Raw genomic sequence first — 22,410 nt, 5'->3', positions numbered from 1 at the left:
TAATGGTGTTAATATCATTTTAAATAAAATCGTGGGCCACGATATTTCATAACAGCATATGAATCACCTTAATACAGAAGCAAACATCGTAATGAGTTTGTTGTTAGAAAGCTTTCATTCGCATTAATGAAACAAAATATTTTAATTGTGGGATACAGATTGTAATGTGACTAAGTTGAATAAAATCGTTTAAAAAACCTTCAGTTTTAGAATTATCGTCACGGTTATGAAACGGATATCCCTGTAGCGAATCAGAAACAATTGCGCTAGGATTTTCCTGTTCGGCAGCATCGGCCGACTTCAGGAGGAGTGCACGAAAAGCCACTCTGTCATGAACGGATACCAAGCACTTCTGACGTTCCTCGGCATCCTCGTGACCGCGGGCAGCGACCTGTCGACCAAATACAGCCGTGGACCCGGAAACGTATACCATGGTAGGTAAGTGCATTCACGGGATGCAACGGTTATCAATCCCCTGCTGGAAAATTCACAAGCTGATGCACTCCGTCACTCCGAGCGTTTGCGTCCACGACAATTTCGCCCTCGTGCTCGTATCATTCGATCCCAACCGAGTCAATCTCCCTCGTTCCCCTTGGCGATAACAAACGCCATGGTACCTCTCTGGACGCGTATTTTCCATTTTTTTTTTCTTTCTGTGACCCACGCTATCACTCGTTATTGGGTTACTCCTTTTACTTTCGGAAACAAGTGTCTAACAAAAGCAAAAAGGGTGGACTCTGTTCGTTCCGCGAGATAACGAAAAACACAGGCTACCTGAAATGTCGTTGGCAAAGGAAGGAGTTTCGCGTCTGCTCGACCAACTCTACCGCCAACTGGAACAATCGGGTCTGTAAAATTAAACCGAGACGTCGACCGACCGCGCACGCGAATAATTCTAAATTATTCGCTTCAACGTCGTGGGGGTTGAATTAAAGGAGAGCCACGGGTAGGGTTGCAAGAAATTGCACGGCTCCCTGACAAACACCCGTCCACCTGGTGGATCAGCGAGAGGAGCGGGCGACCGCTGACGAAAGTATTGCATTCAGAAAAGAGCCGGAGCGCGAAATTCTCGTGGCAACGATCGCGGGAACGTCCCTTAATCAAACCTCCAGCTTTCTTCTATGTTCTCGGCGCTGCAGGTACACGAGAGACCTCCACCAGCCGGAATTCCTGATACCGAGACGAGTGCTCGGGGATGGAAGCTTCAACACGTACTCCCTGCCCAACTACTACGACCGGCGGGAGCTGAACGAGCGCAGAAAGAGGTCGACCGAGGCCGATAAATTACACCTGGTGCTGCCTTTCAACGGGATCGAGCACCACGTCGAGCTCACTCCGTACCACGAATTCATCTCGCCCGACATGGTGATCGAGACGCGCGGCGCCGGCCTAAGGACCAACTTCAACGAGGCGGTGCGATTTAAAAGGGCCCCGGACCGGCAGTGCCATTATCGAGGCATCATCAGGGGCCACCGCGCGTCCAGGGCTGCCCTTTCTCTGTGCGATGGCGTGGTTGGTACACTTGCCCCTTTCCCTCTCCTCATTTTTCTCCTTTCAGTCCTCTTAACGAATAAGAAGCTTGGAAAGCGCCTATTCAAAGGGACCAGGCAGAAGCCATCTCATCGATTTCGACTCTCAACTGTGAAAGAAAATCACCTGCTTTCGTGTTGCTCGTCGCTTCGTTCAGTTTATGTGATCGTGCGACACATCGATCAAGATTAATTCTAACCGATAATCCGCCAACTCCGCCGAGAGGTTTCGCGCAATTGAACCCAGCTAGACGATCGTGATTCTCGGTGAAGCCGACAGCGGAATCGCGACAGCGTTGTCGACAACGAGGCCGTTGGCGCGCGCCTCTCTTCGAGGCTAATCAAGCCTCTTATTACGCACTAAACCGCATGCAAATTAATATAATGTATTTGCATATAGATCGGCGCGTTGCTGGCGGATGTCGTCGATACTCCGCGGCGATACAGTCGTAAATTTCGGATTGAAACGAGCCGACGCGACATCGCGCCTACGCGACCGTTCCGCCGCCGCGCCGCGCCGTTCAGAAGACTGGAATATCCCGGATAACTCTCCGTCGGTCTTTCGTGAATTCGAGCGAGAAACGCCGTGGCCAAATGGCTGGCTTTCAGCTTGACGCAATTGCCGTCGCGCGTTGCGAGACGCTATCTGCATAATCTCTCCTCCTCCTCCACTTGACAACCGATTCTTGCCGTCATAGGGGTTTACTGAAAGCAGCAGTGAAGGGAAACGGTTAGCTGTAATTGATAAATGCAGATTTCATGCAGTACCGATCCTGAAGCTTTCCTACCACATAGCTACGACGTCGAGATGTGGGGAAAGTATGTATTCCGCTAATTCGTGAAGAGCTTTCAAGGAGAAGGAAGTTGTGCTTTTAACGACTTCTCGGGGTTAAATGCTTCGTGATAAGCATCCATCGCGCATCCCTTAGGATAGCGTTCCCAGGCGTGCCACTGTTTGCTCGGTGAAGAATTAGTCGGGCAGGATGAGATTGCCACGTGGATCGTTATTAAATCGGTAAATTTCAGCGGGTATCAACGCACGCAGCCCTCTGCGCCCCTGTATATCGGTTTAGGCCACAATTTGCTGCGAATTACTGAGAGCGCTGTGCTTGTTTGCGCACGGCGCGACGGGGAAGAGCCGCGGCTGGTTTTGAATTATACCGTGTTAGCTATCCACGCTATAAATGTTGCACGCGCAACCGATCCCCGTAATTGGGCTTCGTTCGATTGTAATTTCGCCGGGTGGCTCGTAATTCCGCGATTCCCCGGGAAATTCGGCACGAATTCGAGCTTTAAACGAGCACAGGAGTGTCGGCTAGGCTGCATCAAAGCGCGATAGTTAGCGGAGCGCCACGCACCGCGAACTCGTGCTGCCGGAGAAACCGAAACTTCAATTACAAGTTCGGCATCCGCTCCGCCGTTCTTCGGCTTCCAGGCTCGAATTGCCCACTTGATAATTTCATCTCGTCGACGTTCTTTACCGTGCTCGCGCTCGATATCTTATTTACAATAAAACTGATTAATGCGAGGTCGATAAATGCGTGCGCGGATCGCGTGCAGGTCGGCTACGTGCACACTAATCAGGGTCGGTACTTCATCGAGCCGGCACTCGAATCCGAGCCGGAACAGGATGGCCAGCATGTTCACGTCGCTTACAAACGGAACGCCCCGCACGAGGAAGATGGCCATGACAATTCATCCATGAAACATTGCGAAACTGACGGTAAGCGCAGCTTTCTCGCGAAGTTCGTATTGCTTCAAGCCTCAGGGATGTACCTTCTGTTTCTTTCTCCACTTCGATAGGTACCTGGGAGGCTGCGTGGGCGGAAGAGTTGGCGAGACGAGAGAAACGGCTAATAGAGGAGGGTAATCCTGTGGCAGAGAAGCGGGCGAGGCCGGCCAAAGCCGCTTCTAGTATCCACAGCGTACATCGGTACATCGAGATCGGTTTAGTCGCCGACAGAAAGTTCCTCGACTATCACAACAACACCAACTACGAGCAGTTTCTGCTGGCGGTGATGAACATGGTCGCGGACTATTACCACGACGTAACGGTCGGCAATCAAATAGACGTGGTGCTGGTTCGCATGATCTATCTGGAGAAGGAGAAGGAAGAGGTAACGCGAAGCTGCGAGAGATCCCTTTATTGGTTCATCAGCGATGTAGGGAGATGCCGAGGTGCCAGTTGAAATACTATTGTTCCGTAGATAGATTTGACAATCAGTCCCCAAGCCTCCGAAACGTTGGCTAGCTTCGCTAACTGGGCCATGAGGACGAACCCGGCAGACCATGATCACCCCAATCACTACGACGTAGGTGTACTCGTGACGAGGTGCGTCTTTACTTCAAATCTTTATCAAGCTTCTCGGCGAGTAATCACTTGGTTAAAGTCGTTTAGTCTTCTCGTTTCTTCTCTCATTCATTTCTTAGACATGACATTTGTTCGAAGAAATCGGGCTGCAGCCTGACGGGTTTGGCATACTTAGCTGCGGCGTGCGATCCCGCGAAAGCAGCCAGCATCAACGAGGAGAGTGGTCTGCTGCTCGGAGTCGTAATTGCCCACGAAGTTGGTCACGTGTACTGTCCTTGCACGGTCCATTGCTAAGCGTAATCCTTTCGCTGCTATCGGTGTTTGGAGGCATCACTAAACTAAGGTCGAAGCCAGATCGAGGAGAAATCAACCACCACCACCTGACGATCGTGGATTTGTCAGTTGGAGTTGCGTGGCCCTCGAAGGGTATGGTCGGGTAACGTGAACGCGGCTCGGCTCCGCCTGTAACGTAGCTGTGTGGCTGTTGTTTATTCTTAACGTAATAGTTGTGTGCGTTACGACGTTATGCGTAGACCAATACGAGATGAAGCTATCGAGAAAGAATCAATTTTCTGACCAATAAAGCTCCTGAATTTTTTCGGAGCTAACGCACACCTATTCTGATGTATGTATTTCTACGCTGACAGCTCGGTTTGGCCTACACGCCAGAAGCTTGGCACTATCCCCACCACTTCTGGCTCACTCTCGTTCTGCGAAGGTGAGAGCGAGATGCGACGAGAGCGAGTCAGAAAACGTTGAGAAAAGGAGCACCGAGGCAGGCAAACGGTGTGGTGGGAGAATACCCCTCACGAAATTCACCCGGCCAATATATCTGGCTTCGACCTCTTTCGTGTCCACCCCGTCTGTGACCGTTTAACGATCTGAACGCCGATCTGGTCCTCCCGACGGACTGTCGAGGACTGCTTCCACTCGTGCCTTTTCCATAAAAGCACGGATCGAATAATCTGACAATCAGTCGAGTACGCCCTGCGATCGACATCTTAGCAGTGAACGGGTTAATAAAGACGGAATCTAGGGGAACAAAAAGCCTTCCTTTCGCAGATGCAGTCTGTTCGCGCAGCAGCGTATCCCGAAATCTCTGAGAAGGTTCTTAGATTCTGCAGTGCATTTAATAGGGAGCAAAGGATACCTTTCGACAGACTTTGTAAATATCATGGGTGCGCTGTTGGGCGGGTGACAGTATTCCGATCGGTTTGTTCACAGAGCAGAGTATCTTGTAAAACAAAGTAATATCGCAAGGTTCGTTGTATCCAGGATGGGCAGCTCTCACGACGATGCTAAGGATGCCAACGCCGGCTGCCAGCCCCACGATAAGGATGGGAGTTACTTCATCATGTCTCCTATTGTCGCTCTTCACACGATCAGGTGGTCACCTTGCAGTCGAGCGTATATAACCAACTTACTCGAGTAAGTTGTTAATCATTTGCCTGGCCTTCGGTGTCCATGGCCAATCTAACCGCTGATAATTACATCATTAGTTCAGGTCTGGGCGATTGCCTGAACGACAACCCGAAGAATCCATCGGAGAAGTTGAAGCTGCCGAACATGCTGCCTGGCGCGATGTACGACGGGGATTATCAGTGCAACCTGGTATTCCCTGGATCTAAAGTCTGTCCGACTTCTAAGGTACAATGACGTCCGCATCGCGACGGGTTGCTACCACTTTTATTCTCTTCGCCGTGGTACTCCTTACCGGCTTTTCTGCGAACGTCCGAATGTGTGTTTCAGGCGGATTGCGACAGGCTCTGGTGCACGAAAGACCCGCCTGACACTGGCTGCAGGACTCTTGGAGCCACTGTGGCGGATGGAACAAAATGTGGCGAGAACAAAGTTCGTTGAATAGATCTGTCAGATATAGGAGCGTCCCAGAATGTCCTGTCATCGATTATCAATTTCCAGTTGAAAAGTACTTCGGAATGTTTCACGAATTCAGGGGTAGAATGCGAGAGGGGGTGGGCGATTAAAAATTCCGGTGACGCGCTGTAACTGACGCGAAACGCGCATAAAACGGACGGTAACGCGGTGGCAGTGTGATCGGGAGATATTTGTACAACTGCCCCACTTCAGGGACGAATCCAGCACTCATGCTTTGACATAAACTTGCTAGATGGTTTCTAAATGCTCAATAATTACTGAAGTGGATTCCGCGCGTTATATTATACGCTATGTATATTGCGATTGCAATCCGATGAACGAGCAATTCAGAGTGCCCGTGTATTCAGTGGTGCATTCACCTGAAATGCGTGGAGAAGGGCAGTCGACCAGCTGCGGTAAACGGCGGTTGGGGTGCATGGGGTCCCTTGTCGGCTTGCAGCAGAACTTGCGGCGGTGGCATAAAAGTTTCTGAGAGGGAGTGCGACAAACCGATACCCGCCAATGGAGGTAGATATTGCCTCGGCGAGAGGAGGAAGATAACCTTTTGCAACACTGCGGTGAGTCTCGCGACTCTTTCACAAACTCGATCAGGCTTAACGACCTTTTTAAGTAGCTTCTAAGTATTGTACCACTTTGTTTCAACGCGCAGCCCTGCGATGTGACCGCACCATCGTTCCGCAGCGTCCAATGCTCCATGTACGATAAAATTCAGGTGTTGACGGACGGACTTCATACGTGGCGAGCTTATATGTCCCCCAATCATGATCCCTGTGTATTATTTTGCTCGGATGAGAAGTATCTCGTATCGAGGGTCGCGCCACTGGTAAACGACTCGACCCCCTGCAGGGCAGGGACCAACGACGTCTGCATCAGCGGCGGATGCAGAGTAACAGAGTTCTCTTTCTACTATCTCTTGTCAATGGCTTCTGACTCTAACGTAATGACGTTCAAGTTGTGGCAGGACAACGCGATCTTAGATAGTATCGTAGCATGCAATTGTCTTTATAACATAAATGATGAGGAGGGAAAGTCGCGCAGGGATTACTCGTCAATCATCTCGCCCAGCTGCAAGCCACTTTGCCTCCTCATATTTTCGAGTCCCCGGTGGCACAGGCTATTAACAGCAGTCATGCAACTTTTTCAACCGAATTGCCAAGAATTACACGTTGCTAAGTATTAATTACATACCGGCAATGTCACGTACCGACGGTATCAGCTACGCGAGTGAGTAATATGACATCGATTAAGGGTTTGCCACGACCTTATACCATTTTTATCTGATTTTAAATTAAGCCAAGTTTTAGAATTACACCCCTGGCGATGTGCTTTATGGCGTAATTATAAATGTGACGTGCACTGTTTCGCGTTTCAATAAACTTGCCCGCGCGAGGGGGAATCGAATCATTTGGAACGTGAAAGCCCTTGTATTGTAGAAAGTTGGTTGCGATTGGGTACTGGATTCCCCGGCAATCGAAGACAAGTGTGGGGTCTGCAAGGGCGACGGAAAGAGATGCAAGCTCGTGGAGGGTCATTTCACTGAAAAGAATGTGAAAGAAGGTAAATCACGCCCTCTGCATCGTCAAGCATTCGCAATTTGAAAAGCTCATAACGCAAACATATGTTAATTCATTCCGCAACGATGAACGCGTCAGCCTTTAAGAAAATAGTGTCGATTCCTAAGGATGCTCGTCAGATACATATATGGGAAGACGCGGTACACAAGAACTTCTTGACTGTCAAATTAGAGAAGAACAACAGCTACTGTTTAAACGGTAAAATGTGAGTACTGTCGTAGTGACGACACCTGATAGTAAAACGAAGAGCACTCGACACTTTACACATAAGAATCCCTATAAAGGAATTTGAGTAACGGTAGGCAAGAAACGAGTTTCCTGGGTGTTAAATAAAGTTCTCCAACGATTACACAGGTTTGAAGACAGAAGCGCCGATTACCTGTGCGCAGACTTTCTCATCGTGTATCTGCACCCCGAGCCCCACAAGGAAGAGATTCTAATAAAGGGGCCCATATCCGAAGACATTCGAATAGAAGTAAGTTGGAAGTTGGTCAACTCGCACGTAAACTAGGTAGACGATTAACAGGGGGTTTAAAATATCTGATGGCACATAGTCCCGCATAGAAACGCATTCATTAATGATTCACCGTTCTACTTCCCAGTACGCTTTCATGGATCCGGATGTTAATGTCGGGGTGCATTATTCGTACGCCACGGTGTCGGATGATCCGTCATATGTGCCGAAATACCTATGGGATTTCTTGGAGTGGTCCGACTGTAACGCTATGTGCGGTGGCGGTACAAAGGTAACGTGGGTGTACAAGTTCCTTTAATGATGCACCCGAGAAAGCATCGCGAGGAAGCTCGGCGGACCAACGTTTCCCGCCGAAGCAACCTCGCCGTTGCGTTTGCTTTCTCTCCGCGCCAGGAATCTCCTCCCCTGGCTCGCACCGCTATTAAATATAAATCAGCCGGTTCGATTAAACGTTTGCGCGGTGAATTTATTCCCCGCGCGATATTACCGGGCTATACCCTGTGTGACTGCCACGATCGTGCAGGCGCTACTAAATTAGAGAGCAAACAATATAAAAGTTGCCGCACAAACGATCGCAGCCGCGTACCAACCTCTGATGGGGAACGTTTCCTGTAATGTCATTAAAATGCTTTAACGCGCGGGCGAATAGAAGCTGGTTTACGAACGGCGAGAAATCAGGAAGGGGACGGTACGGGGTGCATTCAGATTTCGATGCTTTGATGGACACAGATCTCCGAGGCGTCCTGTATCGAGCAGAATGGTGGAGCAGTTAGTCCTGGTTACTGTAAAGGTATGCCGAAGCCAGAGCCGAAGTCTCGGACTTGCAACACCGACCCTTGCCCTGCGAAGTAAGTGTAACTATCATGCGAGAGTACCTATCATAGTCTTTTAGAATCGGTGTGCAGGATAAATAATAGTTTCAATGTCAGTAGTGCTTTTGCTTCTCTGACATCACACGAGCATTTAAAATATTAGGTGGCGAGTGAGTCAGTGGAGCAAATGCAGCGCCTGCGACAACAACAAGGGATCGAGACACCGCAAGGTGCAGTGCGTTAGGCCTGCCGCGCGCTTCGGCGAAGACGACGTCCAAGCGAACTTGGACGCGTGCAAAGGTCGCGTGCCAAGGCAGAAGGAAGATTGCATCGGTACGAATACTATTAGCACGCAATGCATTCAGTCGAATCTGGCACATTATTTCTCATCTTCTGTCGGCTACCACATTCCGTGCGAAAGCTGGCCAGCGGTGCTGTAATCAATCGTATCGCGATCATTCCCGGCTCGCTATTCCTCTAAATCTCTAGCTATTTATTTCATAACTTTATTTCTACTATCGGACAATGGTTACCGATACTTTTAACACAGCCTCGAGATGGGAAATTTTACTTACAATTAACCTTTTGCCGCGGTTCTCCGTCATTCTCTCGCCTCCTCCCAACAGGCAAGAGACCGTGCAAGAAGACCTGCCCAAAAAAGGCGCGAAACGTGAACGCGGAGCCCGAGGCCGAAAAGGAAAAGCAGTGGACGTCGGTGGAGGACCAGGCCAAGATGATCGACAGGTTCGTGGATCTGAACCTGGCGCGTTACCTGGAGAAGGCTCACGGGATGTCGCGGGAGGATGACGAGCTGGCAAGAGCGAGCGGCGCGGCGGACTTTCGGCAGCTTCTTCGCGACTGGTCGACCATCGAGAATAAGAAGAAGCGCAGAGACTGCATCCCCGTGAATCTCACCCTGCCGAAGCCAGGCTCGATCGCCGTGGATTCGGTTCCCATCGAGAGTGTCGTCGTGGTGGAAGCTCCCATCATGACCGAGGGTCTCCAGATGAATATTTCGGACAGGGCGTATCAGGAAACCGGGGATGTCGTCCGCGGCGGCCTCGACACCACCCACGAGAAGGTATATAGGGGTGAGGCTGCTGTCAAAAAGCTGGACGAGATACGCATCAAGAATAAATATACTAACGCGACCTACGTGCCACCTTCCAAAGAAGAGAATTACTCGTACGATCGCCTGAGCAGCATCGTGGATGCCGTGGACCAGTGAACATGCACTATTAATTAAGGGGTAGGTCGTCGATTCGTAGATACTTGTAATATGTGCGATGGTTTATAGTTTCTGATTTCTGACAAGATCTCGGGGAGAACTAAAGCGTTGTGTTGTGAACTTTTGTAGGTAGCGTTGATAAATACAGAGAACTTTGAAGTTGTAGCTCCTTTCATTGAATTTATGTATTGACGTATATATATTGTTCACGTTGAAGGTATTTGTGGGTGGCTTGTATTTAGGAGACGCAAAAAAGGGAAAGCCGCGGTGTGCTTGGACTGGAACCCAAGCCGTCTGCGTGCTGGCCAGCCGCCTAACCGATTCCTCTACGCCGACTTCCCGAGATCTCTGTTTCCCGAAACTCCTCCTGCAGGGCGCCACCTATGCTTCATTCGCTGGGCCTCACTCGCACCATGGGCCGTTCCTAACCTGCCGAACTCCTGCACTCTAGATTTTAGATTGGAAAGATAAGAAAGGATATCGGCGCTGTACGTGGGTCACATTCGTGCGGGTCTTTTTGCACACATGGGTGATATTTATCGAGAGATTATCGCTATTTTAATTGGCGTGTCCGTACTCAGATAGTACTTTATTGCGAAATTGTGTTACGTCTGTTTGAACAGTGTTGCATACTTGGGCGAAGTTACGAAGTAACTTTTGTTTTGTTCTACAGGAATCGATGTTTCGACGCGATACCACTATTTTCCTGTGGTTTCTGTATATATCTGACCGCGTCCATTCCGACTAAAGTAAACTCCGTGCAGTTCGCGGGTAGTTAAGGCTCGAAATCTTTCGGAAAGATGAAAGCTGAAAGTAAAATTGAACGACCATAGACGATAACGCGAAGGGACATATTCTTGCGGTGTCGCTCTAGCTCTGTCGAGACTCGCCGATTCACGTATCCTGCGCCAGTGGTCCACACCTTTTATACATTTCAATGTATATTTGCTTTAGTTTCGCTTTAAGACTTTGCCCATTACACATTGATTGTTATTCGCTCAGAATGAAGCAATCACAACTTTGAAAGATCGTGCATCGCTATTCTCCACGGCGCTCTAATTAATACTCATCATAAAGAAGCTCCAGTCTTAGAATTACTGTCACGATTACGAAACTGATATCCCTATAGCGAATGAGAAACAATTGCCCTAGGATTTCGATGTTCGGCAGCATCGGCCGACTTCAGGAGGAGTGCACGAAAAGCCACTCTGTCATGAACGGATTCCAAGCACTTCTGACGTTCCTCGGCATCTTCGCGACCACGGGCAGCGATCTGTTTGCCAAATACACCCGTGAACCCGGAAACGTATACCATGGTAGGTAAGTGCATTCACGGGCTGCAGCGGTTATCAATCCTCTGCTGGAAAATTCACAAGCTGATGCACTCCGTCTCTCCGAGCGTTTGCGTCCACGACAATTTCGTCCTCGTGCTCGTTTCATTCGATCCCAACCGAGTCGATCGGACTTTTCTCTCTCTCGCGTCTCCGAGATGCCCCGCCTGGACTACAGGAGTTTCCTTTCGCGATAACAAACGCGATGGTGTCTCTCTGGACGCGTATTTTCCATTTTTTTCTTTCTGTGATCCACGCAATCACTCGTTACTGAGTTACTCCTTTTACTTTCGGAAACAAGTGTCTAACGAAAGCAAAAAGGGTGGACTCTGTTCGTTCCGCGAGATAACGAAAAACACAGGCTACCTGAAATGTCGTTGGCAAAGGAAAGATTTTCGCGTGTGCTCGACCAACTCGACCGCCAACTGGAACAATCGTGTCTGTATAATTAAACCGAGACGTCGACCGACGACGGACGCGAATAATTCTAAATTATTCGCTGCAACGTCGTAAGGGTTGAATTAAGGAAGAGCCACGAGTAGGGTTGCAAGAAATTGCACGGCCCTCTGACGAACACCCGTCCACCTGGTGGATCCGCGAGTGGAGCCTGCGACCGCAGGAGGAAAGTATTGCGTTCAGAAAAGAGTCGAAGTGCGAAATTCTCGTGGCAACGATCGCGGGAACGTCCCTTAATCAAACCTCCAGCTTTCTTCTATGCGCTCGGTGCTGCAGGTACACGAGAGACCTCCACCAGCCGGAATTTCTGATACCGAGACGAGTGCTCGGGGATGGAAGCTTCGACACGTACTCCCTGCCCAACTACTACGACCGGCGGGAGCTGAACGAGCGCAGAAAGAGGTCGACCGAGGCCGATAAATTACACCTGGTGCTGCCTTTCAACGGGATCGAGCACCACGTCGAGCTCACTCCGTACCACGAATTCATCTCGCCCGACATGGTGATCGAGACGCGCGGCGCCGGCCTAAGGACCAACTTCAACGAGGCGGTGCGATTTAAAAGGGCCCCGGACCGGCAGTGCCATTATCGAGGCATCATCAGGGGCCACCGCGCGTCCAGGGCTGCCCTTTCTCTGTGCGACGGCGTGGTTGGTACACTTGCCCCTTTCCCTCTCCTCATTTTTCACCTTTCAGTCCTCTTAACGAATAAGAAGCTTGAAAAGCGCCTATTCAAAGGAACCAGGCAGAAGCCATCTCATGGATTTCGACTCTCAACTGTGAAAGAAAATCACCTGCTTTCGTGTTGCTCGTTGCTTCGTTCAGTTTATGTGATCGTGCGACACATCGATCGAGATTAATTCTAACCGATAATCCGCCAACTCCGCCGAGAGGTTTCGCGCAATTGTACCTAGCTAGACGATTGTGATTCTCGGTGGAGCCAACAGCGGAATCGCGACGGCTTTGTCGGCAACGAGGCTGTTGGCGCGCGCCTCTCTTCGAGGCTAATCAAGCCCCTTATTACGCACTTACCCACAGGCAAATTGATATAATGTATTTGCGTACATATCGGCGCGTTGCTGGTCGATGTCGTCGATACTCCGCAGCGATGCTGTCGTAAATTTCGGATTGAAACGAGCCGACGCGACATCGCGCCTACGCGCCGTTCAGAAGACCGGAATATCTCGGATAACTCTACGTCGGTCTTTCGTGAATTCGAGCGTTAAACGCTGTAGCCAAATGGCTGGCTTTCAGCTTGACGCAATTGCCGTTGCTCCTTGCGACTTTTGAGACGCGATATGCATATTCTCTCTTCCTCCTCCTCCACTTGACAACCGATTCTCACCGTCATATGGGTTTACTGAAAGCATCAATGAAGGGAAACGTATAGTTGTAATTGATAAATATAGATTTCGTGCAGTACCGATCCTGAAGCTTTCCTACCACATAGCTACGACGTCGAAATGTGGGGAAAGTATGTATTCCGCTAATTCATACAGAGCTTTCAAGGAGAAGGAAGTTGTGCTACTAACGAGTTCGAAGGGAAAGCATTCAGATTCTATCACTGATAATAATCTATCCATGATCCTCGGGGTTAAATGCTTCTTGATAAGCATCCATCGCGCATCCCTTAGGATAGCGTTCCCAGGCGTGCCACAACTCTTTGATCGGTGAAAAATTAGTCAGGCAGGATGAGATTGCCACGCGGATCGTTATTGAATCGGTAAATTTTCGCGGTTATCAACGCACGCAGGCCACAATTTGCCACGAATTATCGAGAGCGCTGCCTTGTTTGCGCACGGGCGTGATTCGGAAGTGCTGCGGCTGGTTTTGAATTATACCAGCTTAGCTATCCACGCGATAAATGTTGCACACGTAAGCGATCTCCATAGTTGGGCTTGATTTGATTGTAATTTCAACGGGTGACTCGTATTTCCGCGATTCCCATGAAATTCGGCATGGATTCGACCTTCATACGGGCACGGGAGTGTCGGCCAAGTTCCAACAGCGCGCGATCGTTAGGAGAGCGCCACGCACCGCGAATTCGTGCTGCCGGAGAAACCGAAACTTCAATTACAAGTTCGGCATCCGCTCCGCCGTGCTTCGGCTTCCAGGTTCAAATTGCCCACTTGGTAATTTCATCTCGCCGACGTTCTTTACCGTGCCCGCGCCCGATATCTTATTTACAATAAAGCTAATTAATGCGAGGTCGATAAATGCGTGCGCGGATCGCGTGCAGGTCGGCTACGTGCACACTAATCAGGGTCGGTACTTCATCGAGCCGGCACTCGAATCCGAGCCGGAACAGGATGGCCAGCACGTTCACGTCGCTTACAAACGGAACGCCCCGCACGAGGAAGATGGCCATAACGACTCATCCAGGAAACACTGCGGAACTCACGGTTAGCGCAGCTTTCTCGCGAAGTTCTTATTGCTTAAAGCCTCAGGGATGTACCTTCTGTTTCTTTCTCAACTTCGATAGGCACTTGGGAGGCTGCGTGGGCGGAAGAGTTGGCGAAACGAGAGAAACGGCTAATAGAGGAGGGTAATCCTGTGGCAGGGAAACAGGCGCCGTCGGGCGCAACTGGTGCCGAGAGCATACATCGGTACATCGAGATCGGTTTGGTCGCCGACAGAAAGTTCCTCGACTATCACAACAACACCAACTACGAGCAGTTTCTGCTGACGGTGATGAACATGGTCGCGGACTATTACCACGACGTATCGGTCGGCAATCAAATAGACGTGGTGCTCGTTCGTATGATCTATCTAGAGAAGGAGAAGGAAGAGGTAACGCGAAGCTGCGAGAGATCCCTTTATTGGTTCATCAGCGATGTAGGGAGATGCAGAGGTGCCAGTTGAAATACTATTGTTCCGCAGATAGATTTGACAATCAGTCCCGCAGCCTCCGAAACGTTGGATAGCTTCGCCAAATGGGCCCAGAAGGCGAATCCGGCAGACCATGATCACCCCAATCACTTCGACATATCTGTCCTCGTGACGAGGTGCGACTTCACTTTAAATCTTAATCAAGCTTCTCGGCGCGGTATCACTTGGTTAAAATCGTTCAGTCTTCTCGTTTCATTTCCCATTCGTTTCTCAGACATGACATTTGTTCGAAGACAACGGGCTGCGGCCTGACGGGTTTGGCATTCGTGGCAGCGGCGTGCGATCCCGCGAAAGCAGCCAGCATCAACGAGGAGAGTGGTCTGCTGCTCGGAGTCGTAATTGCCCATGAAGTTGGTCACGTGTACTGTCCATGCACGGTCCATTGCTAACCGTGATCCTTTCGCTGCTATAGGTGTTTAGTAGCATCACTAAACTAGCTTCTTTCGTGTCCCACCCCTCCCCCGTTTGCGAGCGTTTAACGATCTGGAAGCCGATCCGGTCCTCGCGACGGACCGTCGAGGACGGCTTCCACTCGCGCCTTTTCCATAAAAGTTTGGATCAAATAATCTGACATAGGATCGTGACTAGGATCGACATCTTAGCAGTGAACGGGTTAATAAAGACGGAATTCAGGGGAGCAATAAGACTTCCTTTCGCAGGTGCCGTCTGTTCGCGCAGCAGCGTATCTCCGAGATCGCTGAGAAGCTTTTCAGATTCTGCAGTGCATTTAAAGTTATTACGCTCGCATTTAATAAGGATGCCTTGTGATAGACTTCGTAAATATCATGGGTGCGCTGTTGCGCGTCTGACAGTACTGCGTTCGGTCTGATCACGGAGCAGAGTATCTCGTGAAAGAAAGTAATATCGCAAGGTTCGTTGTTTCCAGGATGGGCAGCGACCACGACGAAGCTAAGGATGCCAACTCCGGCTGCCAGCCTCACGATAAAGATGGAAGTTACTTCATCATGTCTCCCCTTGTCGGTCTTTTCACGATCAGGTGGTCACCTTGTAGCCGAAAGTATATATCCTCCTTACTCGAGTAAGTTGTTGATCATTTGCCTGGACTTCGGTGTCTGTGGCGAATTTAACCGCTGGTAATTAATTCATTAGTTCTGGTCTGGGCGATTGCCTGAAGAACAACCCGAAGAATCCATCGGAGAAGCTGAAGCTACCGAACATGTTGCCTGGCGCGATGTACGACGGGGATTATCAGTGCAACCTGGCGTTCCCTGGATCTAAACTCTGTACAGCTGTTCAGGTACGAAAACGTCCGCAACAATGCGACGGGTAGCTTCCACTTTTATCCACTTCGTCGTGGTACTCCTGCGGAGGGAATTTCATTATGATCAGATTTTCTCCGAACGTCCGAATATGCGTTTCAGACACAGGGGCTGTGCGACAAACTCTGGTGCACGAAAGAACCGCCTGACAATGGCTGCGTTAGTCAGGGTGGCACAGTGGCTGATGGAACGAAATGTGGCGAGAACAAAGTTCGTTGAATAGATTTGTCAGATATAGAAGCGTCCCAGATTATCCGTTCATCGATTATAAATTTCGAGTTGAAAAGTCCTTCGGCATGTTTCACGAATTGCGGGGTAAAACGATTTAAAATTTCGGTGACGCGCTGTAACTGACGCGAAACGCGCATAAAACGGGCGGTAACGCGGTGGCAGTGTGATCGGGAAATATTTGTACAACTGCTCCACTTCAGGGACCAATTCAGCACTCGTGTGCTGGCGTGAACTTGCTGGATGGTTTCTAAATGCTCAATACATTACTGAAGTGGATTCCGCGCGTTATATTATACGCTATGTATATTGCGATTGCAATCCGATGAACGAGCAATTCAGAGTGCCCGTGTATTCAGTGGTGCATTCACCTGAAATGCGTGGAGAAGGGCAGTCGACCAGCTGCGGTGAACGGCGGTTGGGGTGCATGGGGTCCCTTGTCCGCTTGTAGCAGAACTTGCGGCGGTGGCGTAAAAATTTCTGAGAGGGAATGCGACAAACCGATACCTGCCAATGGGGGTAGATATTGCCTCGGCGAGAGGAAGAAGATAGTCATTTGCAACACTGCGGTAAGCCTCGCGACTCTTTCACAGATACGATCCGACTTGTCGATCTTTTTAATCAGTTTCCAAGTATCGTGCCACTTTGTTTCAATGCGCAGCCCTGCGATATGACCGCACCATCGTTCCGCAGTGTCCAGTGCTCCATGTACGATAAAGTTCCGCTGTTGACGGACGGACCTCATACGTGGCGAGCTTATATGTCTCCCGAACAAGACCCCTGCGCATTATTTTGCGTCCACGAGGGCAATGTCGTGGCGAGAATTGCGCCAGTGGCAAACGACTCGACCCCCTGCAGGGGCGGGACCAATGACATCTGCATCAGTGGTTCATGCAGGGTAACAGAGTGCTCTTCCTTCTATCTCTTGTCAATGCGACTCTAACGTGATAACTTTCAAGCTGTGGCAACACAACGGCAACTTAGATAATATGATAGCATGCAACTGTGTTTATAATATAAATGATGAGGAGAGAAAGTCGCGCAGGCATTACTCGTCAATCATCTCGCATAGCTGCAAGCGCCACTTTGCCTCCTCATATTTTCGAGTCCCCGGTGGCACAGGCTGTTAACAGCAGTCATGCAACTTTTTCAACCGAATTGTCAAAAATTACACGATGCTAAATATTAATTACACAGCGACAATGTCACGTACAAGTGGTATCTGCTACGCGAGTGAGTAATATGACATCGATTAAGGGTTGGCCACGACTTTATACGACGTGCACTGTTTCGCGTTTCAATAAACTTGCCAGCGCGAGGGGGAGCCGAATCATTTGGAACGTGAAAGCCCTTGTATTGTAGAAAGTTGGTTGCGATTGGGTACTGGATTCTCCTGCAATCGAAGACAAGTGTGGGGTCTGCAAGGGCGACGGAACGCGATGCAAGGTCGTGGAGGGTCATTTCACTGAAGGGAAGGGGCCAGGAGGTAAATTATGCCCTGTTCATCGTCAAGCATTCACAATTTAAAACTCTCATAACGCAAACATATATTAATTCATTCCGTAACGATGAACGCGTCAGCCTTTAAGAAAATAGTGACGATTCCTAAGGATGCTCGTCACATACACGTAGTGGAAGATGCGGCACACAGGAACTTCCTGGTTGTCAAATTAGAGAAGAACAAGACCTACTGTTTAAATCGAAAGCGAGTACTGTTATAGTATACGATAAGCAACAACACCTTATATCAAAACGGAGACCACTCCACACTTTACTCTTAAGAATCCCTATAACGGAAATTCAGTAGCGTCAGCAAGAAACGAGTTTTGCTGGGTGTTAAATAAAGTTCTCCAACGATTACACAGGTTTGAAGAAGACACCGGCGATTACCTGTGCGCGAACTCTCTCATCATGTATATGCACAGCGAGCCACACAAGGAAGAGATTCTAATAAAGGGGCCCATATCCGAGGAGATTCAAATACAAGTAAGTTCGAAGATGGACAACTGACGCGTAAACTATTTAGAAGAACACTTAGGGAGCGTTAAAATATCTGATGGACCGTAGATCCACATAAAATCGCATGCAATGATTCACCGTTGTACTTTCCAGTACGGTTACATCGATCCGGTGAATGTCGGCGTGCACTATTCGTATGCCATGGTGTCGGATGATCCGTCTCATGTGCCGAAATACCTATGGGATTTCACGGAGTGGTCCGAGTGTAACGCTCGGTGCGGCGGCGGTACCAAGGTAACACGAGTGTCCACGCGAGAAAGCATTGCCCGGAATTTCGGCAGACCAACGATTCCCGCGGAAGGAACTTCGCCGTTGCGTTTGCTTTCTCTCCGCGCCAGGAATCTCCTCCCCTGGCTCGGACCGCTATTAAATATTAATCAGCCAGTTCGATTACGCGGTTCCTTTTCCCGGTGAATTTAAATCCCGCCTGATATTACCGAGCGATACCCTGTTTGTTCACCACTATCGTGCAGGCGCTGCTAAATCAGAGAGCAAACAATATGAAAGTTACCGCGAAACGATCGCAGCCGCGTACCTATCTTTGATGGTAAACGTTCCCTGTAAGTTCATTTGCTTTAACGCGCGAGCGAATAGAATCTGGCTTACGAACGACGGGAAATGAGGAAGGGGAAGGTAACAGGGTGCATTCAGATTTCGATGCTTTGATGGACACAGATTTCCGAGGCGTCATGTATCGAGGAAACTGGTGGATCAGTTAGTCCTGATTACTGTAAAGGTATGCCGAAGCCAGAGCCGAAGTCTCGGACTTGCAACACCGACCCTTGCCCTGCGAAGTAAGTGTAACTATCATGCGAGAGTACCTATCATAGTTTTATAGAATCGCTGTGCAGGATAAGTAACAGTTTCAAAGTTAGTGGTGCTTTTGCTTCTCTGACATCACACGGGCATTTAAAATATTAGGTGGCGAGTGAGTCAGTGGAGCAAATGCAGCGCCTGCGACAACAACAAGGGATCGAGGCACCGCAAGGTGCAGTGCGTTAGGCCTGCAGCGCGCTTCGGCGAAGACGACGTCCAAGCGAACTTGGACGCGTGCAAAGGTCGCGTGCCAAGGCAGAAGGAAGATTGCATCGGTACGAATACTATTAGCACGCAATGCATTCAGTCGAATCTGGCACATTATTTCTCATCTTCTGTCAGCTACCACATTCCGTGCGAAAGCTGGCCAGCGGTGCTGTGATCAATCGTATCGCGATCATTCCCGGCTCGCTATTCCTCTAAATCTCCAGCTATTTATTTCATAACATTATTTCTACTATCGGACAATGGTTAACGATATTTTTAACACAGCCTCGAGATGGGAAATTTTACTTACAATTAACCTTTTGCCGGTTCTCCGTCATTCTCTTGCCTCCTCCCAACAGGCAAGAGACCGTGCAAGAAGACCTGCCCAAAAAAGGCGCGAAACGTGAACGCGGAGCTCGAGGCCGAAAAGGAAAAGCAGTGGACGTCGGTGGAGGACCAGGCCAAGATGATCGACAGGTTCGTGGATCTGAACCTGGCGCGTTACCTGGAGAAGGCTCACGGGATGTCGCGGGAGGATGACGAGCTGGCAAGTGCGAGCGGCGCGGCGGACTTTCGGCAGCTTCTTCGCGACTGGTCGACCATCGAGGATAAGAAGAAGCGCAGAGACTGCATCCCCGTGAATCTCACCCTGCCGAAGCCAGGCTCGATCGCCGTAGATTCGGTCCCCATCGAGAGTGTCGTCGTGGTGGAAGCTCCCATCATGAACGAAGGTCTCCAGATGAATATTTCGGACAGGGCGTATCAGGAAACCGGGGATGTCGTCCGCGGCGGCCTCGACACCACCCGCGAGAAGGTATATAGGGGTGAGGCTGCTGTCCAAAAGCTGGACGAGATACGCATCAAGAATAAATATACTAACGCGACCTACGTGCCACCTTCCAAAGAAGAGAATTACTCGTACGATCGCCTGAGCAACATCGTGGATGCCGTGGACCAGTGAACATGCACTATTAATTAAGGGGTAGGTCGTCGATTCGTAGATACTTGTAATATGTGCGATAGTTTATAGTTTCTGATTTCTGACAAGATCTCGGGGAGAACTAAAGCGTTGCGTTGTGAACTTTTGTAGGTAGCGTTGAGAAATACAGAGAACTTTGAAGTTGTAGCTCCTTTTATTGGATTTATGTATAGACGAATGTATATTGTTCACGTTGAAGGTATTTACGTATGTATTTAGATCGGGGAGATAAGAAATGAAATCGGCAGCGTACGTAGGCCACATTCGAGTTTGTCTCTTTGCACACTTGGCCGATATTTATCGAGAGATTATCGCGTCTTTAATTGACGTGTCCGTACTCGGATAGTATTTTATTGCGAAATTATGTTACGCCTGTTTGAACAGTGTTGCATAGTTCGCGAGTGCGAATTGCAAGAGCGTGGCGAATCTCGGCGTTCCCGAGCGTGGCATGCGTGCAACAAAAATTTCCTGCCGCCAAGTTCTCTATCTAAAAATTTCAGCAATGCTGTAGCGAATAAGTTCGCTATCGAATAATCGAACCAAGTATTCGACCGAGTATAATGAGTCCAGAGAACGCGCGATTGCAGCTTTCGCAGGAATTCTTATCTATCCTCCACTTTCCACAGTTTCTGATTGTCCGATGTGATAAGTATTTATAATTACTGCATTATATTTCTAGCATCGACACTCGGGCGAAGTTACGAAGTAACTTTGGTTTTGTATTAAAGGAATCGATGTTTGGACGCGATTCCACTATTTTCTTGTATTTTCTGTATGTATCTGACCGCGTCCATTCCGACCAGAGTAAATTTCGTGCTGTTCGCGGGAGGTTGAGGCTGGAAATCTTTCGGGAAGATGAACGCGCCGGTTTCCTCGTTGCGTTCCAAGATAATCGTAAGCGTGAGCTTCTTAACATCTGCCGTGTCAACCACAACTTCACTCTTCTTTATACCGTGGGCTTCCGTTGCCTCCTGGTCGTGTTCCATCAGATCCTCCGACCTCTTTCTGTGGGCGCATCGATCGTCTGTTCCGAATAATCTCTGCACCTCTACGTGGAATCAGAACAGAGTCATTTGACCGTGGAAAGAAGAGAACGTATAGAGATGCGCGTGCTACAGAGTGCATCGGAACAGATAAGTCCAGGATGGTTGATACTTTTGTTGTTCGACTGGCGTGCCAGGACGTCGTCTCGTCTCCTGCGTCCGGTACAGGACTCCCGTTCCGTTGGCTTCGGTCCTTGACAGTAGTTGTCAGCGATAATATCTACATCCTGCTCGGCGTGGCCAACGGGACGTACGCATTTGACCGCTCGTCTCTTCTCGCAGCCAGGTACGCAGGGCGTGCAGCCTTGCCAGTCACCGATCATCCATCTACGATCACCGTTCATCGGTAAATTAAATGATACCTACTCATCGGCGAGCTATCTTAAAGAGTTTCCAGCATTGGAGAGTGTCGCGAAGCATTATGAACGCATCTACGTGTTTGAATAACACGACGTTCGTTGATTTTGCCCGGTGACTCGTGGCACCGTGTCACTGTCGTAATTAAATTTTTTTTTTTAACTATTCACCGTGTCTTATTCACCGCGTTTTCCTCTTAATTAAAAATATCTCTGTAATGAAGATCTCCCGCTGACCTCGGTAGGCAGGGCGCCTGATGACACGGTCTCGCTTCATCCTCAGGTTTGGGGATGTTTCTGCAAAACGTCTCATCCACTAGTCCGGCGACTCTTTCCAGGCAGCGAGGCTTGGAAATCTGTTCACCGGGTCCGCAATTTGCGCTGCACTTTTCCCAGCCGACGTGGCCCCACGAGAATTCCGGCTTACGAGGGCTCTTTTCTTTCAACCCCAACGAATACTTCACCGTCACGTTCTCTTTCGGTAGGACCTGGTGAATGAAATAACTCATTCGGCCAACGGGATTCTGCCGGGCTGGCGGCAGCAGAATTACTTTTCTAAGCTCCGCGTCTGACAATTATGTGTTCGCTGAAAGGGGGATCTGTTCTGGCCAAGAATTTCGCACTTTTGTACTTTGGCCATCGTTAAGAAATCTCCGCGCAAGTTTCCCAGAGGCAGCGCGTTCCCAGGGACTCGATCGAACGTCCCCGAAGCACCATAAATTATCCGGAGCGTTATGTTATGAGGCATACAGCGGTGGAACGGTTCGATGAAACGCGCAGAGAGACCTCCTTAATTAGATTTCAGTAACATTCCCCGAGGCACAGGAGATACCGAGACGTTGCCTAGCGCTGGTTCTAATGAACGGGCGGAAAGTTTTACGACGGCTGTCGCGTAGGTGCGACCAGCCATAATAACAGCTGCCATACGTTTATATCGTAGAGCAATTAGACGACCCGCACGGTTCAGCGAAGAAAGCCCTCT

At 49.5% G+C, this 22,410-nt stretch overlaps 2 protein-coding genes across 2 annotated transcripts; both read left to right on the top strand.

The window, feature by feature from the left end:
• The first annotated feature begins 331 nt into the window (after nucleotides 1–331).
• Nucleotides 332–9,825, top strand: LOC143367286 (A disintegrin and metalloproteinase with thrombospondin motifs 7-like). Its single transcript, XM_076808923.1, has 18 exons — nucleotides 332–438; nucleotides 1,140–1,512; nucleotides 3,090–3,252; nucleotides 3,333–3,646; nucleotides 3,737–3,861; nucleotides 3,960–4,106; nucleotides 5,116–5,268; nucleotides 5,340–5,487; nucleotides 5,590–5,691; nucleotides 6,084–6,293; nucleotides 6,386–6,622; nucleotides 7,170–7,293; nucleotides 7,389–7,515; nucleotides 7,665–7,785; nucleotides 7,913–8,056; nucleotides 8,515–8,633; nucleotides 8,761–8,930; nucleotides 9,224–9,825. Exons 1-18 carry the CDS (start codon nucleotides 332–334, stop codon nucleotides 9,823–9,825), a joined length of 3,486 nt encoding a protein of 1,161 aa, XP_076665038.1.
• A 1,132-nt stretch (nucleotides 9,826–10,957) lies between these two features.
• Nucleotides 10,958–20,011, top strand: LOC143367285 (A disintegrin and metalloproteinase with thrombospondin motifs 6-like). The gene is made up of 18 exons (XM_076808922.1): nucleotides 10,958–11,145; nucleotides 11,889–12,261; nucleotides 13,851–14,013; nucleotides 14,094–14,401; nucleotides 14,492–14,616; nucleotides 14,715–14,861; nucleotides 15,387–15,539; nucleotides 15,611–15,758; nucleotides 15,883–15,990; nucleotides 16,368–16,577; nucleotides 16,670–16,906; nucleotides 17,371–17,494; nucleotides 17,590–17,713; nucleotides 17,874–17,994; nucleotides 18,121–18,261; nucleotides 18,703–18,821; nucleotides 18,949–19,118; nucleotides 19,410–20,011. Exons 1-18 carry the CDS (start codon nucleotides 10,958–10,960, stop codon nucleotides 20,009–20,011), a joined length of 3,561 nt encoding a protein of 1,186 aa, XP_076665037.1.
• The last annotated feature ends 2,399 nt before the right edge of the window (nucleotides 20,012–22,410 follow it).

The sequence above is a fragment of the Andrena cerasifolii genome, chromosome 3 (assembly GCF_050908995.1).
Source record: "Andrena cerasifolii isolate SP2316 chromosome 3, iyAndCera1_principal, whole genome shotgun sequence".
Classification (NCBI taxonomy): domain Eukaryota; kingdom Metazoa; phylum Arthropoda; class Insecta; order Hymenoptera; family Andrenidae; genus Andrena; species Andrena cerasifolii.
This window is presented reverse-complemented; position numbering and strand designations above follow the sequence as displayed.

Bases quoted from the DNA above. Each gene is read 5' to 3' on its own strand.
- LOC143367286 (XM_076808923.1), top strand. From the start codon at position 332: ATGAACGGATACCAAGCACTTCTGACGTTCCTCGGCATCCTCGTGACC. The intron at 7,294-7,388 runs GTAAATCACGCC...TGAACGCGTCAG, and splicing joins TGAAAAGAATGTGAAAGAAG to CCTTTAAGAAAATAGTGTCG. The intron at 8,057-8,514 runs GTAACGTGGGTG...TGATGGACACAG, and splicing joins TGTGCGGTGGCGGTACAAAG to ATCTCCGAGGCGTCCTGTAT.
- LOC143367285 (XM_076808922.1), top strand. From the start codon at position 10,958: ATGAGAAACAATTGCCCTAGGATTTCGATGTTCGGCAGCATCGGCCGA. The intron at 15,759-15,882 runs GTACGAAAACGT...TATGCGTTTCAG, and splicing joins AACTCTGTACAGCTGTTCAG to ACACAGGGGCTGTGCGACAA. The intron at 18,822-18,948 runs GTAAGTGTAACT...TTAAAATATTAG, and splicing joins ACCGACCCTTGCCCTGCGAA to GTGGCGAGTGAGTCAGTGGA.